The 18,364-nt window shown below is 44.0% G+C and overlaps 1 protein-coding gene across 1 annotated transcript; it reads left to right on the plus strand.

Moving 5' to 3' along the window:
- Window positions 1-9,657: 9,657 nt before the first annotated feature.
- LOC308284958 (exonuclease mut-7 homolog) lies at window positions 9,658-12,198 on the plus strand (the record flags this gene model as incomplete). The annotated part of the gene is made up of 1 exon (XM_080725680.1): window positions 9,658-12,198. One exon carries the CDS (start codon window positions 9,658-9,660, stop codon window positions 12,196-12,198), a length of 2,541 nt encoding a protein of 846 aa, XP_080581806.1.
- Window positions 12,199-18,364: the final 6,166 nt, after the last annotated feature.

The raw sequence follows: 18,364 nt of genomic DNA on the forward strand, positions 1-18,364 counted from the left end.
TGCGCTGGCTGCAAAAGACAGTCGGCCACGAACAACCTAAGTTGGCAGTTGTGCTCTCATACTCAGATTCCGCTTTTCCCACTCTGTACAGTCAGGTGAATCGAAGGTGGACCGTACTAAGACTCTGGAAGAGACAACTATCGTGTCACCAGACTTTCCACCTCGGAGCGACAACTGGTTGTAGCAATGTGTGTTTTGAGCTTTGGGAATGCACAGACTGGGGCGAGGCTACCCCGTCTCTCTGTCTGCTGTGCAGTTAGATACGTATCTCGCCACAGACGTGTGTTGTGTAGCTATAAGGAGGGTCCTGAAAGTGAGTGACATGTGTGTCACTGGTTATTGGGACAGAATGCATACAAAACAAAAGGGTTTATCAGCTGGCAGCCATACTTTGGTGTGATCATGCCCTAACAAAGTATTTCCACATTGCAGTATTGATAATTTTACTTAAGTAAAACGTGAGTATTTCTTCCACCACTGCTCTTCTGCAGCAGATTTTATAGGGTTTAAACTTGGTTTTGAAACTTCATGAGTGTGACAGTTTACACTTTACAGTTTAGGCATTTAGCAGACGCTTTTAATCCAAAACGACTTACACTAAGTAGGTAATACATCAATATAATAAGCAAGATAATATGTCAGTACATCAACAACAATACAAAAAATGCATAGGAATATCAATCTAGAACATAGGTATAGAAGTTATCTTCTAAAAACGTCTAAAAACCTAAGGAAAAAAAGAGAACAGCTATCTAGCTTCATGTGTGGTCATCGAGGGAAGGGCAGTGTTACAGTAGTGCTATGGGTTTAGGAGGTGGAGTCTGAAGAGGTGGGTCTTCAGTCCACGGCGGAAGCTAGGGAGTGAGTCTGTAGTTCTAAGTTCGACAGGGAGTTTATTCCAAAGTTTGGGGGCCAGGAGGGGAAATTGTCGAGGACGAGTGGATTTTTGTACTGGGGTTTTTATTGAGGGTTCTGTCAGCATCCCTGTGTTGGCTGATCTGATTGAATGGGTGGGATTGTAGGGATTCATCAGGTTTTGGAGGTATGGAGGAGCCGTACCTTTGGCTGCTTTGAAGGTCAGCATCAGTGTTTTGTATTCAGTGCGGGCCGCAACCGGGAGCCAGTGGAGGGAGCAGAGAGGGGGGGAGAATCTGTGTGACTTTGGTACAGTATGTCTACTGACATTACAGTGGCTCTGCACAGGTTGTGCACAAAAATGTTTTACAAGGATTCGCTACAACAGTATGTCTGCGAGGCTGTGCATCATGGGATTTCTGACAGGGTTATTGCTATTTTCAAATAAAGGTATGAGGTGTGGTGTTGATTTTATTGAGCTGTCACTGTTTGAAATGGAATGATTCAGAAAACTGACACGAAGAAGCTCACGTGTCATCACAGTGGTGGAACATTTACTCAGGTACTGTACTTAAAGTTATACTATGTAACTTTTTTAATGAAACAAATCTTAAAATTGTCCTAACTATTAAATCGCTAAAGTTTTAGAACACCCACTCTGTTAATTTCAGCCCCAAAAGCCTTTTCTTTATGTGTTCTACTGAGCCCCTGTGGCCGTGACCGGGACTGTTTTTCCCGGCAAAATTACGTCATCTGCATCATTCTGTATACCTGTCTCCCTACCGGCCAATCACAGCGAAGATCATACACTGACGGCCAATCACAGAGCATCTTGCGTCTCTTCAGGAAGTAGCTTGCTTCAACAGCTTTGTTTACGCTGGTCTAGAAGTCTAGCCTGTAACTCCCCAACGCCGGTCCGCAGAGGGACACGAGAGACCTCTACGGATGCGTGGCGAGGCGGACACGGTGGTCTGAAGGCCCGGTAAAACGGCCGAAAAAAGCAGACGCGACCGCGGTTTGCTATACCGCTACTGACCACTAGTTGAGAAACTTACACAGTATAGCTTTATTTTTACAGTACTTTTACTGAACTTGAGTATTTCCATTTTTACATCACTACATCTCAGAGTCAAATATTGAACTACAATTATTTAAAATCTTTACTTTAGTTACTTTGTAGATGAATACTACGGTTTGGGCTGCCCGCCAGCCTTTTACTCAAGTCTAATTTGGAATACAGGCCTGTAACAGACCCCTTTGGAGGTCTGTTGATAAGGTAACACTTCTGCAAGGTCTTGGTTTGTCACTGCCTCTTATATAACGGTTATTTTATTTTGAAGGACTATGTAAGCTTTCTTTTCATTAGGTTCGGTTTGCTTTATGGCAGTGCTATTATTTTGAAGCCATGGAACGAAGTGAATGATGCATATAAAGAGTGACTTGCCTGCTGTGAATTCAGAAGGAAGGAAAGACATCACAATGTTGCTCTGAAATAAGGTTCTATGATTTACGGCTCATTTAGCACCCAGCTAGAACGGGAACAAGGTAATGTGCTCATTTTGGTTTCATGATTCTGTGCACTTAATGCCTATTCATATTAACAGAGAGAGGGTGTTTGCTGTCATGTAAACATTGATATTTGCCTTGTTTAAATGAATGGCTATAACATGACGGTAATGATGAAATTCTGGGTTTCATATTGGGATGCCACAGGTTATATTGTTATGTCGGTAAACATTTTGATGATAATAGGACCTATATGGTAGATATGTTTGTATGTGTTTTATAGGCCCATTTTCTATGTTATGTTTGTATGACATCTTTTTAACGTTTGTATGTTGTAAGAACTCATTTTATGTAATTTATCTGTCTTATAGTTCTTACGGTGTCTGTCCAGAAAAGGCATGTTTCTACAACTAAAGGAAAGGAAAATGTTCAAACAAGGTCTAAGGCTGAGCATGAATAAAAACTTCTGGAAACATCAGTAAGCTTCACCATTCTCTGGCTGGGGTTCGCTACAAGGCCCTTTAGGGCATGGTCACACCACACTTTTATTCTATGTACCTTTGCAGAAATCCACAAAACCGCTCCATTCCCATTGAAATGCATTGGAAGAATCCGCCCTCATAGGTAGAATAAAAGTGCTGAGTGACTGTGCCATTACCTGACAAAGTACTCAATTGCTTTACTTTCAGTAAAAGTATCAATACCGTAATGTAGAAATGCTGTGTTATGTTATGGGGCACCCACTGGCCTACAGAGATCCAGGTGTATACCACATACAGTATGCAGCTATATCCCGTCCAACTTTGCTGCCTTGTTGTAAGCTGCCTGGGCGTACAACAAACTTTGAGCACTTTGTGCCAAGATGTAGGCCAGATGTAGGCCGCGCTTCAGAGACCGGAATGTTTTGGAGCCCGAACAAAGCCAGATGTTGGAGCTTAGCTCCTTCCAGGAGCCTTAAAAATACCTCAACATTGCACAAAAGTACAGTACTGAGTAAATGTTCTTAATGTAGTTACTTAATACCACTGGTTCAGTCAGGTCATACTGTAGCTGCTCTCAGACTGTTCCTCCAGTATGCGTCACTGACTTCAGTACAGTTCCCCCTATTGTCACACTACTACTACTATTATGTTGTCATCATTTTGCTACAATGTAAGGAACAAGAGTGCTGCTGCCAGTGATGGCACTGAATTCCGGGAACACACTATAATGACTGCTATTCATCATTGTACTAGTCTGCACAAAATTGTACACTTGGGTGGCGTTGGAGACTCATGGACCCACTCTGACTCTGTTATGACCTGTGGACTTTATTCATACTCCACTTTTAGAGCCACATTTATTTCGGCTCGGCTCTATTTAAACTACAATATGAGGTCATTCAGAGGTTCAGGTACCCTCATTAATTCGGCTGTTCGGTGCCACCGAGATTTTGTGACTCGCCGAACCGAACAGAAATAAATTCGGCTCTAAAAGTGGAGTATAAATCGGCCCTAACTCTACCTTATCTCTAGTCAACTTCTACAACATTCTGATGCAGAGCTGCCCAATTTTGTGCATGCAGTACTTATTCAAAATTGGACTTGAGTAAAAGGCTGGCGGGTGGCCCAAACTGTAGTATTCATCTAAAAAGTAACTAGAAAGTAAATATTTTAAATAATTGTAGCTGAGTACAATATTTGACTCTGGGATGTAGTGGCGTAAAAATGGAAATACAAGTACTCAAGTTCAGTAAAAGTACTGTAAAATTAAGTACAGTACTTGAGTAAATGTTCCACCACTGCCTGACATGACAGTGATGACACGTGTGTCATCACTGTCATCACATGTGAGGTTCTTTGGTTCGGTTTTCTGAATCATTCCATTTCAAACAGTGACAGCTCAATTAAATCAACACCACACCTGACACCTTTATGTCCTAGACAATTTGCCCTCCTGGCCCCCAAACTGTGGAATAAACTCCCCATTGCACTTAGAACTACAGACTCCCTCCCTTGCTTCCACCGTGGACTGAAGACCCACCTCTTCAGGCTCCACCTAAACCCATAGCACTACTGTAACACTCCCTTTCCCTCGATGACCATACATGAAGCTAGATAGCATTTTTAGGTTTTAGAAAACTTTTTTTACTGATTAGGTGCATGGTCTACCTATGTTATTGTTGATATTCCTATGCATTTCTTATATTGTTGTTGATGTACTGACATAGTATCTTGCTTATACTGATGTATTACCTGTTTATTGTAAGTCGCTTTGGATTAAAAGCGTCTGCTAAATGCCTAAATTGTAGTATTTCCCTCTAAACCAAAATAGCCAATATACAAGTTCAAGTAATGTGATGCATTGTGAGCTTGTAAATAGTCTATTTTTGCCACAAGTTTGCCCCAGAATAGAGTGAAGGATTTAAATCTGTCAGTGAGGCCGAAGCCCATTTATCCTGCAGTACTCTATCCCCACCAAGTAGGAATTCAAAAGTCTAATGGTATTCAAAGATCAGTAGATGTCACCTCAAACACGAGCAGACAATGAGGCCACAGATGAAAAGCAACCGTTTGTAATTATTGGTTAGGTTAACGTCAAGTCAAACCTGCGTGACGAGCTGGATTAGCACTGGTGTGGTGCGCAATTTAAAAGATTCATACAAGTAAAAAATCAATTTCCCACAGGGGATGGGGGTGGTGGGGCAGGGGACATTTTCCCTGCAAGCCGGCTGATGGGATGCAGGTACAACCTGTTGTCAGACACCGACATTCACTGAAGGTTGATGGGTTTAGATGGGTATAGAAAGTCAAAGTGCCAAAGAAAAGAACCTCTACAATTAGCCTCTCAGAAAGCCTTTTTTTGCTTTTTTGGTATGTAAAACATTGTTTTAGTTTGGTTTTTGTTTTAAATGTTTGTTGGTATTTATTTGACTGTTCTTTTATTTTCTATGATTTATATTATTTGGGGTATTAGGCTACTGCCATTAACACATTGGGTGCCCCAAGATTGAGCCCCCTCTCGATGCCCAGGCCCACCACCATTCTATTGAATACGGCCCTGCTGCGTCAATACATGCGTCATGACGTCACTTGGTCACATGACCGCAGACAGGATGTTGTTGTGTAACATACTGTATGGTATGGGCCAGTGTTGATCATAGCTGTTCATTGCCGATCAAAAGTTGGTCATTTTGCCGCAGCCGGCCACAGTTTTAGCCATAAAACAAACATCAGAGATAAAGGGCGTTAAAGATGAGGAAATGCATTGGATTATATGGAGAAAAACGGCCGTGCGATGCTCTCAGCGTCGATTCGAAGCAACCCGCGGTGAATGGGCTGCATCCAGGCGTAGCCCCGACCTTACGGTGAGATTTAAAGTTAATACTGTAAATACAGTAAACGCGGCAAACACGTCGTGGGCCTCCAGCGACATCAAAGAGTTTGACGCGTGGGCACCCGCTGAGTTAATATTGTTGTTATTTTGCGCCTACTGGTGAGGGAAGGGGAAAAAAGACATGACTAAACGAATCATACAAAGAGGATGGCTACTCAAATTAAAATGTATTTTTGATGTACATCCTCTGTGTGACTAGTGCTCACTAAACATAGTATTTCAAAAGTTAACTAGACTTCACTCTGTCGAGGTGCCAACTTGCTCCTCGTGCACTCGTGGCTATGTACGTATGGCCTACTTGTGCTGTGCACCAGCAGAGCACGCCTTGTTATTTATATCAGGTCGCACTTGTTGATGGTGACGTCACCAAGAATGCTGGTCCCTCATTGGCTGTTGAAGGTGATGTCACCAGAAATGCTGGTCCCTGATTGGCTACGGTCGTAAACACAGACAGATACGCAACAGATTTCTATTTTTATTTTATTTTTTACTGCGCTTCAGTTATACCATGAATGGAAGAGGTAATTGATAGAATAATCGTATCGTAACAATCGATAGTTGTGGCCCTAAATTTAAACTCATTCTCATACTATTTTATACCTCATTAATTCAAAAATAGCAGCTTCACTTACTACAGTAGTAATGAGTGAAAGTATCCACTGAGTGAAAGTATCCCAAAAACACAAATACTCAGGTGAAGTACATGTACTTAAGAACATTAAGCTGGTTGCACACTGCTGCGTATTTTCATTGAGAAATGCGTTTTTCAGGGCAAGGAGAGAGAGAGAGAGATAGAGAGAGCAAGGGACCCAGTGGTCGAAAATAAATACGAAACGGGCGGCAGTGTGCAAACGTGATTGACATAACGTGAGGTTGATTTCTTTATTTACGTGCTCCGAAATTCAGCCGAAAAGACGCAGCAGTGTGCAACGACCTTGGTACTTGGTTACTGTCCGCCACTGTTTTTTTTTTTTAAGATTTGTTTTTGGGGCTTTTTATGCCTTTATTTGATAGGAGAGTAGACTGACAGGAAATGGGGAGAGAGACGGGGAATGACGGATGGTCGTCCGGATCGGGAACCGAATCGGCGACCCCAGCAGGCATCATAGCCTAGTATGTGGTATGCGCCTGGACCACTAGGCCAGCGGGCGCCCCTGTGTCCACCACTGTTGCTATGAAACAGTGATGGAAAGTGGGTTTCACTTCCATTTACTGCAGTTTCAAAAAGCAGGGTTCTAATGAGGCCGGATATAGCCTGTCAGTCAAGACCTTGGTTGTTTTTCTGATTCACAGGTTGAGTCATCTTCAGTACCATAAATGTAAAAGACAAAATGCATTGAATTTAGAAAATACAAAGACACAAGAATGAATAAATGAAGTAGCATAGCGCGCGTGTGTGTGTGTGTGTGTGTGTGTGTGTGTGTGTGTGTGTGTGTGTGTGTGTGTGTGTGTGTGTGTGTATGTGTGTAAGTGTTAGGGGTGTGTGTGTGTGTGTGTGTGTGTGTGTGTGTGTGTGTGTGTGTGTGTGTGTGTGTGTGTGTGTGTGTGTGTAAGTGTTAGGGGGGTTTAAGTGGTTAAATGCGTGCTAACGTGTGCTGCACTCACAGGCCACGGCAAAGCCACGTCTCCAGCAGAGTGCAGTCAGAGGGTGTGAAGGGAGGGAGGGGTTCATCCATCCTGCAATCACCGGAGGATCTGAGAGGATGAGCAAAAGGAGGGTAAGAGAAAGAAAGAGAGAGAAATAGAATTGTCAAATTTCGCAATTCGCATATCATTCAAAAATCACAACGGTGTGAAGTGAGTGGTGCTGCTGCTGCTGCTGATGATGATGATGATGTATTTGGTATTTGATACCATGGAAAAACAATTGGAGAACTTACAACAGCAGTATTTGATACCATGGAAAAACAATTGGACATACTGTTGTTGCCTATTGAGCTTGGCATATTTCCTGGGGCAAGCTGCCCAGATCACTCATGTCACTCATACTACTTTGATTTTCCACTGTCCGCTACTAAGGGGCAGTTGCGATTTGCTTCTTTGTTACTGTCTTGTATTCCAAATGGTCAATGGTAAGTAGCCTATATACTTTAATGTTTATGCTATACTATGTGTATGCCTATGTTTCCCTAAATGTGTGAAGACGGTAGACTGGGTGAAATCTGCCAATCTCAATATAGGCAACAGCGGTACACACAAAGTCACGTATTGGAGCGGTTAGCATTGTTCAAAAATAACCTCTTTGTGACGATAGTGTTATATTAAAAAAGGCCAACTCCAAAACAACACATTAACTGTACTAGCCCTTACCCGTTCAAAGATATGAGCTCCGAAATGATGTGCAGTGTGTGGGTTATGGGATGTGCACTGTGCACACAGTATATGAGGGATGGAAAGAGTGTGTGTGTGTGTGTGTGTGGGTTTGTGTGTGATTGTGCATGGCCTGAACAACAGCGCCCCTCCCTTAACATGTGTGGTCACAAAAGGTACTGTAGGCTAAATAGATATAGATACACCATAAAAATGCTAATATACAGCATACGATTTGTGAAAGTGACAAACGGGCTTCACAGTTATGTCAGGTGTGTTCATATGCTGATGGTGATGCGATTTCAGATCAATTGCTCCAGCCACTGAGGAGAAACGCTGTTTCAGACAGACAGACAGACAGACAGACAGACAGACAGACAGACAGACAGACAGACACTCACTCAGACATTCGGAAAATTATAGTATAGATAGATTGGCTGTTTTCAAAGTGTACCCACTGGCTGTCAAAGACGTGAACTATTGTACAGTAGCTAGTGCCAGACTCATTGCCACCATTGTGTACTGTACACTACACCCAGAAAGTGTACACTGCGTGTGTATTATGTGTGTGTGCAAGTGTGTGTTGTCTCTGTCTCTTGTGTTTACGGGTAGGTGTGTGAACTGACTGCCATGCTCCCCCGTCATCACCACCACCATCCCGCCACCACAGTACAAATAATCCTTTTTCTTCAGTAAATTTTTCCCCTGTTTCTGGATTGAACTAGCAGAGATAATCTGGGATTAGAGCAAGCAGTTATAGGCCTGTTGTGTACCTCATTTATTTAGACTGACAGACACAATCGACTTCTATGGTGATCTGCTGTCACCTCAACATATTCCATTATGCACCGTCTCAGCCTAAATTAAGAATTAAGAAATGTCAGTGTTTTGGGATGCTAAACTCACTATAATAAACTGTGTACAGTATGTACAGTATGTACTGTATGTATTTTGTGGTGATTCTCAAAGTGGTTCATATCAAGCCTTGTCAAGGTCACACTCTTCTAGTTAGTCCTTCAGGGAGAATTCACTTATCAGCTTCATCTGGCTGATGGCTGATGGGGGGGGGGGGGGGGGGGGGTAGTGAGGCCTGGCCTAGACTAGTATGGCCTGGAGGTGACCTTCAGATTACCAGACATCCTCTGTACCTACTAAGCTGCTATGGCCACCACGTATAGATAGCAGACATACTGTAGGCAAACTCCGACAAATCAAATACTCTGAGAAAGATTACATTAGTATCCCCTCCTCATCCTAATAAACACATTGCCATCTCTGTGTATCTCTCTATGGATCTCTCTGTAATTTTAAAGTCAACGGATGACAGATTGGGCTGATACTTTCCCCAAATATAGAGAAGACTGGCATCATAGTATTGACATCATAGATGATTGATGTCATAGACTGGCCACATGAAAGTCTGGTACACCACTGCAGCGTTCTTTTTCCTAATATTTCACAAGGAGAATGGCCTAATCTTCTCTAATGGGGCAGAGTACCCATCACAAAGACTTGACTGCAAGCAAAGAGGAATCAAACATTACTACAATGGGTGTTGACCAGCTTGTAGACCAACTATTGGAAGTCTGGAACAGCAAAAATGGACGGAAGATGCGTTTGATGGCCTACCAAGGCTTTTCAGAGCTGAATAAACCACTGGAAGACCTCCTGACAATCCTAGAGGGCTTCATGGAGAAATTGCACTTTAACATGAACAACCCAGTCCGCTGCATCCTGGCAGAGTTTAAAGAATGGCGGAAGAATCAGCCCCAGGTGACCCTTGACTCAGTCTCAGAGAAGCAGGCAGTAGCACTACAGCATCAAGTCTTAGGACTACTGACAAAGATTCCACTGACCTGGCACCCTGCCTCTATGGATGCATTGCTGGACATATACCAACTCCGATCTCTGGACCCAAGCGTTCTCCGATTGAGCATCATGAAGCTTCAGGGCCTCAAATGGTACAAAGGGGCAGCGATTTTAGGCATGAAATTGAATCTACAGAATGTATTGGACATGGAGGAGATTTGTATACCACTGATTCTGCATGACAAGCTGTCTATAGCAGAATCATTTGTCGCAGGCCACCATGCACTGGAGCAACACTTAGTCACACTCCTAGACTCCTGGTGCCTTCCTGACTTCAGCGTGAGAAACATATGCAAGAAGTTCCCACACCTCGCCCTCTCCAAACACTATGATATAAAGATCCATCCTAAAGTACTCTGCAAACATGTGGTTCGCCTAATAAAGAAATTCAACTTTTCAACTGATCAAGAGGTGTGCGCAGAACTGTTTCCCAATTCTATGCAGAAGAGAAAAGAGGTTGTCCTGCGATACTTAACACATAAGATGTTTACAGAGAAAACCATGACAGAGGCGAGCTGGAGAGACAGTGTAGAGTATATAGTGGCAGATGACCTTGAGCTGCAGATCTCTTTGGTTAAAATGCTGGTCAAGTACTCTGACCTCCAGACAGCGGCCCGGTGGTCAGTCCAATACGGCATCCCCAGAAACAGACTGTCGGCTTGTGTTTGGGACAAACAACAGAGTCTACCAGATGATCTCAAACAAATGAGTTCTGTTCACAGTATGGGGTGGATCCCACCCATGTCTCACTGTGAAGAGTACCACCAGCTGTCACTCTCCAGGGACAAGGTTTACTTCCTGGACACACTGGAAGGACTTAAGAAATGCCAAGACACTGTATTAAAGGAAGGTGGTGTAGTTGGATTCGACATGGAGTGGTGGGCCCCACTCTCTATCTCAGTGGGGCGTGTTGCTGTGATACAGCTTGCTGTTTCAGACCAGGTTTTCCTATTAGACCTGTCTGACAGTGGTTTACGCCAATATGAGGAAACCCTTTGCTTCATCAGGACCTTCTTTGAAAGCAAAGTTCTTAAACTGGTTTACGATATAACTGGAGACTTGAAATGCCTAAAGACTACATGGCCTCAGTTGTTGCAGGCGCCACTGAAAGTGGAGGAAGTTCTAGATCTGAAGACTCTACATGAACAGATTCGGTGTGCTACGCTATCCCGCAAAGATAGAGGCCTCAGCCTGATGGTAAAGCAGATCCTGGGAAAGCCCCTGGACAAATCAGAGCAGCTCTCCATGTGGGAAAAACGCCCGCTACGCATCAGCCAAATTAAATATGCAGCATTGGATGCCTACTGTCTACTGGAAATCTACTCTGCCCTTGCCAGCAACCCAGCATCCTTTGGGCTTCCCACCAATTTCCATCCAAGGTACATCTGCTCTGGCCAGGTAAGGAAGCCAAAGACGAAATACACCAAGGCCAGTGGTCAAATGGAACATCAAGGGGATCAGGTAATTGGAGCCACATCCAATGGTCAGGAAATGGGCCTCCTGTGTGTTGAGAAGGCATCAGAGGGCCCTTATATGACTCCCCAACAGTTACGGATAGTGTGTGACAACATGCTACAGGGACTGGGGAAGTACCTGCGCTGTTTAGGGGTAGACGTGGCTATATTGGAAAACAGCGATGACCACAGAGTTGCAGCTGAGTTGGCTCGAGCAGAGGACCGTACCATACTCACCAGTGGACTGCCATACCACACTTTGCGGTCCCAGGTGGGTGAGGGTCGCTGTTTGTCTCTCAGCTGTTCAGAGAATGCGATAGAACAGGCCATGAGGGTCCTCAGGCTCTTCAACATTCGGCCCACTCCCAGTGACATCTTCAGCCGCTGTCATGCCTGCAACAGCAACCAGTACATGACGCTGTCCAGAGAGGACATGGTCCGGATGCTCAAAGAGACCGGATTTCTCCAAGGCAGGGACTCTGACCACACAGGACTGGAAGGCACTCTGCATAAGGACGTGGAGCACACTGGCTCTTTGACCTCTGGTGTGACCCCTGGCCTCCCCAGCTACGCCCTTAAGTGTCACTGGGCCCCTGTGTCAGTCCTAGACCCTGACACCCTCACCTTCCCTGGGGGGGCTTCCATACAGCTCCATAAGGTCCCGCCCACCATTCTACACAGAATACCACGCTTCTTTGTCTGCACTGGCTGTGGGAAGGTGTTCTGGGAAGGCTCTCACTCCATTCGCGTCCTCTCCCAGTTCCGGAGCATTCTACGCATCGCTGACGACATGTCTTTGACAACAGCACCCGCTGGTGTTGCACAGTAGTACTGGTAATGCATTCACAAGCTCATTACTAATTCACAAAATTCAAATTCAGTGCACATTCTTTTCAATATAAAAGCTCAAATGCAAATTCTTTTCAATATAAAAGCTAAAATTTCTACATGCAGCTTTCTACAAACTGGGCTTCTACTGTGGATGCTGAGGCTGGGAACGCATTATTATGCATCGTTTTGTGCTTTAACTATTGAAAAATAGCAGATACAAGCTCACAGCGCGGCACTGAGTGCCGAGCTACGATCTGCTATTTTTGAAAAATCTTGAAAAGTCTTTGAATATTTCAAATCCTTCTAAGGATTTTTTTTTAAAACCTGTTTCTATGTCAGTGGTTCTCAAACTTTTCATGTGAGCTTGTAGATCTGCTATTTTTCAATAGTTAAAGTATAAAATAATTAAGTCCTCTCCTCCTTGGGCCCTAGTAACTCAGTACCCCCCCTCCCCCCCTCCCCCCTTTTGACACCCCTGCTCACACCTGTGCCCCAGAGGCAAATTCCTTTCCTGCGCCTAGTTCACCACTATACAGCAGGCTGTCGATAACAGCGAGGCTGGCCCAAAGGGAATAATACGCCAAGTTATGCTTTGCACAAAATGTCGACCAATGAACAAAAGGAAAAGTGGCAAATGTGTCTTCGCGTGCCTCTTGAAAAATGCATGGTTGCATGCAGATGCCTTCATAAAAATGTTGCAAACAAAGTAAACTCAGGTTACCACAGAAATGCCTGAGACTACATTCACTTCTTTGTTACATTTTGTGGCAACATAGTCTTGTCGGCAAGTTGTAGACAGTAGCCTACTGTTGTTTGACAGTTGTCGTTAGCATACCGGTACATTTACTGTCTGTGCTTTTTATTGTGATTAAAGATTGCTATCTTCACCGAGAGGAGGGGGCAGAGGAGAGGTAAAGAACGGAAGCGACAACACACAAGTTGTTTACAGAGCGACCACTGTAACCGCAGAACTGTTTCATACTGTCATTCTCAATGTTAATTGCACAGCTGTTTAGCCCACTCAGAGCATGGCAGGGTCTTACTTTGATGAGCTGTCACAGAAGACACACTTCCATCCATTATGCATTCTAACAACCTGCTACACCACCTTTCTGACTCTAGAGAGCCTGCTGACTGCCAAGAAGATAGCCAAAAGCAGAAATGAAGAAAGAGACAGACCCTTTAGAGAGGCAGCTGGTGGATGGCTGACAGCTGGCCCCGAAGATCAGTGTATGGCCAAGCAGGTGGTAGATGTCATAGTGCTGATGTTTAAGACTTTTTAAGACCTCAACAAATGTAATTTAAGACCCAAATCGCCCTCCCGGGTCGTTCGCTCTACCTCACGCTCACTGCGCTGATGGTGGAGATGACGAAGGTGCGCCATCTCAGGTGACCTTGATCCACGTGAGACACTGCGGAGCAAGCTAAAGCGGGCGAGTTGCGGTGTCGAGCGTTGCAAAAGTCACATGAGCCGACTCAGCGCTGTCCGAGTTACAGTATGTCACGATAGGGACAGAATAGTAAACATTTCACCCCAATTATCACCAGTAAGACTCCCTAATCGGGAGGTAAGCGACCGTCAGGTCACATGTATACACAAAGAGGGCTGTAAGGTCCATGTTGATGAGATGAGTGTAGACATACTGTGTACCGATTTGCGTGATTTTAGGGCAAAAATTGTAGGAGCAGTGTCCAAAAATGTGTTTAGCAAGAATCGGCCTGATGGTGGCGCTATGGGATAGGTCCATGTTGAAGACATGAGTGTAGACATACTGTGTAGCGATTTGCGTGATTTTAGGACAAAATCTGTAGGAGTAGTGTCCAAAAATGTGTTTTAAAAATTCTGCCTGAAGGTGGCGCTAAATGGGACAGATCCATGTTGATGAGATGAGTGTAGACATACTGTGTACCGATTTGCGTGATTTTAGGGCAAAAATTGTAGGAGCAGTGTCCAAAAATGTGTTTAGCAAGAATCGGCCTGATGGTGGCGCTAGAAGAGGGCCATGTGAGAATTGGGTGGAGGTTGTGGTTTGGCAGGCAAGGAGTGTGTGTGCAAAATTTGGCATGGATCGGGGCAACGGTTGCAGAGATATGAGCAGGGCAAAAGTGTGACGGACGGACGGACGGACGGACGGACGGACGGACGGACGGACAGACGGACAGACAGACAGCCGGTGGAGGTTTTGATAGTAAGTGCGACCTGACGGTCGCAATTACGCCTGATAGACGCCCAGGGCGAACGGCTGGGAGGGCGACCAGACCTGTATTCGGACAGCGGATGGGTCAGCAGACCACCGTGGCCTGTCACCATTATTCAGAATTGGAGATGCACAATATAATAACCCTTTTTTTTAAACCGATATGAGTGAATGGTGTAAGACTAGTTAGTCTTATCTATTGTGAGAATATTCAGTTTTCAATAACAAAACATAAACCATGCTGTGTACTGTATACTGACTCATTACTGCGTTCGGCCGCGTATGTGTATGCAGACGTTGTCTGCCCGTGTTTAAGCCTGTAGCCCAATCAGGGAACAGAATTTCTGGCAACGTCATCATTAACAGCCAATGAGGGACCAGCATTCCTGGTGATGCCAGTTGTGAGCGCACCTCCTTGCACGCTCTGCTGGCACACAAGTAGGCCATACATGGCACCTCGACAGAGTGCAGTTCTAGTTTCATCTGTGCACACTTCTTTCTTTCAGCAGAAGGTGGTGAACTATGGCAATTATGCGTTTGATGTAAACTAAATGTACAATTCATACAATGAGTTGTGCAAATAAAAAAAAATAAAAACACCAAATAATATACTGTATACGTGTGCTCTATTGGTGAATGGTTAATTATAGGTTAAATATAATCATACAGTCACACACTGAGAGTGTGGACCCAGTTCAGGAGAACCTATAACTATGGAGATTTGTCTCTGCTAACCCCGGTAGCCTCCAACCACTTTTTCGCTCCCTCATTAAGTGACATAACCTTTCGAAATTGGCGCGGGAAAGGCATCAAAAGTCTCAAGAATTTGTTCTTAGACGGGGTCTTCGCCTCTTTCGAACAACTAATGAGGAAATATGGCCTGCCTAGATCAGATCAATTTAGGTTCTTCCAAGTCAGGCATTACGTGAGATCTATAATACCCGATTTCCCTGACAAACCTAATACTAACCCCATAGATACCTTTTTATCTTTTGATCCGACAACAAAAGGCGCTATATCAATCCTATATGACACCATCTCTAATCTGAGATCCGCGCCGTTGGATAGGATAAGAGCTGACTGGGAGCGGGATCTAGGGCTCACATTATCAGAGGAAAAGTGGGACTCAATTTTTTCTTCTATACACAAATCTTCCCTCTGTGCCCGTCACTGTTTAATACAGTTCAAGATAGTTCATAGGGCCCACATCTCTAAAGCCAGACTTGCAAGCATATATCCCGACGTAAGTTCTAGCTGTGATAAATGTAACAATGAGGCCACTCTTATACATCAATACTGGACGTGCCCACGGCTACAGCCATTCTGGGAGGGTGTATTCAGCACGCTATCCAACATTTTACATCGTGACATAGACCCAGACCCCTTATTAGCTCTGTTTGGTACAGTTGGAAGCGAGGGCCTCCCTCTAACACGGACGGAAAGTCGTATGGTCGACTTTGCTTTATTGATCGCTAGGCGCGCCATTCTGCTTAAGTGGAAGGATGCTGCCCCGCCTGTGCTCGACCTGTGGCTTCGCGCTATAATGTCCTGTCTGGAATTGGAAATGTTGAGGTTCTCAATTGCCGGCTCTGAAAAGAAATTTTATAAAACCTGGAGCCCTTTTATGATGTTCTACCATAATACTCAAACGGTGTAGTGTGGCGCTTACCTGTTTGACCAACCCAGTGCGCAGCAAGCTTTGATTATTTATTCTGCTTCACTGTTTTGATTATTTATTTACTTTGTTTTGACAGTTCAACCGTCCTGGGGATTGAGGGTGGGGGGAGGGGGGATAGGGGATGGGTTTTACTCACTCTCATAATAATGTAATCTGTTTTTCTACATGTGATGTATCCATCTTTTTGAGATTGTTTACCCGCCTCTGGGCTTTGCTCATTTGAAAATTGAATAAAAAGATTTGAAAAGAAATATAATCATACAGATCCTTGTTCAGAGCTCTCGTAGCTTGAGGGAGAAACTCTGAGTCTGTCACGGCCTTGTGGCAGCACAAATGTTTAGCCTCACAAACAGACCATTGCTATACTGTCTGTACAGTACATGGCCATGAACCTATGTTTGCTTACTGTACTTGTACATACATTTTAGTACATGGCCATGAACCTATGTTTGCTTACTGTACTTGTACATACATTTTAGAGTATGTCATTGTAAGTGTAACACAGGTAGTGCTGAGTGCTGACCTATTGATTGATTCCTGTTGAATCTTCAATAAAAATTCTTTCAAATCCAAAGCGTTCATAAGTGTGTATCTGTATACAGTGTACACTGTTAATGAATGATACAGCATTTGTGTGAAGGAAGGTCATTCTCCTCTAAACCACAAATAGCGGAGATGGCACATCTAAGCGGTGTGAGCTTGTTGTACAGTATAGGTTATTTCGAGGGCTTGCATGGAGCGCAAAGGGCGTAAGAGAAATTCTCAGAATGTTACAGGACACCTTTCCATTGATTGTAACTACAGTACTTAATTAGAAACAATATGTGTAAGCAATCTATACTTAAATGCAGATTAGGCTGTTTTTTATTAATAAAGCATAGCGTAAGTTTATGCAGGGCATGGGAGTCAAGTCGCCGCCAGTCTGAGTGTCAGTTGTCAGTCAGCTCTGTTCTCATACCTCATTAACATATCTGCTGGTCATTATGTCACATGACTGCCATACTCCAATCAGAGCTCTCAATCAGTAGGGAAGGCTCCTTTAAATAGAGCTTGCTTTCCCTACCAATGCTTGGTTCCGAAGCTTCGGAATCATTTGCTGCTGCGGCTGCTCTACTCTCTGGTTCTGCTCGAAAGCTTGGTGATACCATATGGTTCTGCTTTAGATACTGCTTACTGCCGTGCTGCTTCAATAGCAATGCTAGCCTGCTTTTATATCTGTTGCTATCACTATGCTACTGCTAACAGTATTATGCCTAATGTTAACTACAGCTATCATGATGCACTACTTCATTAGTTCTCATTTACGTGTTTACTACTACTCATAACTTGAACAAGGTCTCATCTAAAATGTATTACTAGCATGCTTGCTTCTCAGAAGAGAAAACATTTCAACAGTATAGCATATGCTAACAGTGGTAGTAGTGGAAGCTTCAAATTGTTTGTAGCAACATAAGCTAACAGCATGCTTTGCTCTACAGTGCACCCCGAACCATGATGGCATTGGCTGTGATTTGTGCTGCCTAGAACAGTATGTGAACTGTTGTTCCTGCCCAGCTTCCAGTGCTGTTTGTCTCCAGCAGATGCCACACTGGGTTTCTTAAATCTTTAATCGCAGGGCTACACTCTGCAAACACCAGCTAGTTCGGCAGCTAATCCAACATGTTGGCCGGTGTGGCCATACTCCCTTCAGATGCATGGCTCCATGCAGGGATTCCCATCCTGCTTTAAACAGGTCTAGCCTATGCTATTATTGATATCATGCATGGATGATATTCTGATGCTATTGCTCACTTCTAATATATGCCTCTTTTCCCAACATTGCTGCTAATCATATACTAATGCTACTTTTACTCTGCAGGCAGGTTGGAACTACTGAGTATATTTGTGTATTAAGATTAATGCTTTGCTCATTCAGGAATCATGTCAAGTGTTTACAGGAGTAGCACTGCCCCTTTAAGGGCAGAGCATAAGGGGAGGTGGCTGCGTCTGGGCCTGTTTGGCCATGCAGAAGCCTGAGTCCGAGTGTTTGTTGGGGACCTGTCCTTGAGGAGTGGTTCAGCTAGTATTCGGTAAGAGTCTTGAATCAAATATTGATGCTTAGATAATTCAGTGGTACAGCATTTCAAGATGTTAGAAGTTTTATGGAGGGGGTTTAAATGTTTAATGGTTAACATATGCCTTCATGGGTGTAAGAACTTGTTACCATGAGAGAGATTGTCATGTGCTACAGTTGAATTAGTCCATATTCAACTAACTGCCACTACTTGGAGTAAAGTAGGTGAGATTGC

The sequence above is a fragment of the Nannobrachium achirus genome, assembly GCF_963921795.1.
Source record: "Nannobrachium achirus genome assembly, chromosome: 5".
NCBI classification, from domain to species: Eukaryota; Metazoa; Chordata; class Actinopteri; order Myctophiformes; family Myctophidae; genus Nannobrachium; species Nannobrachium achirus.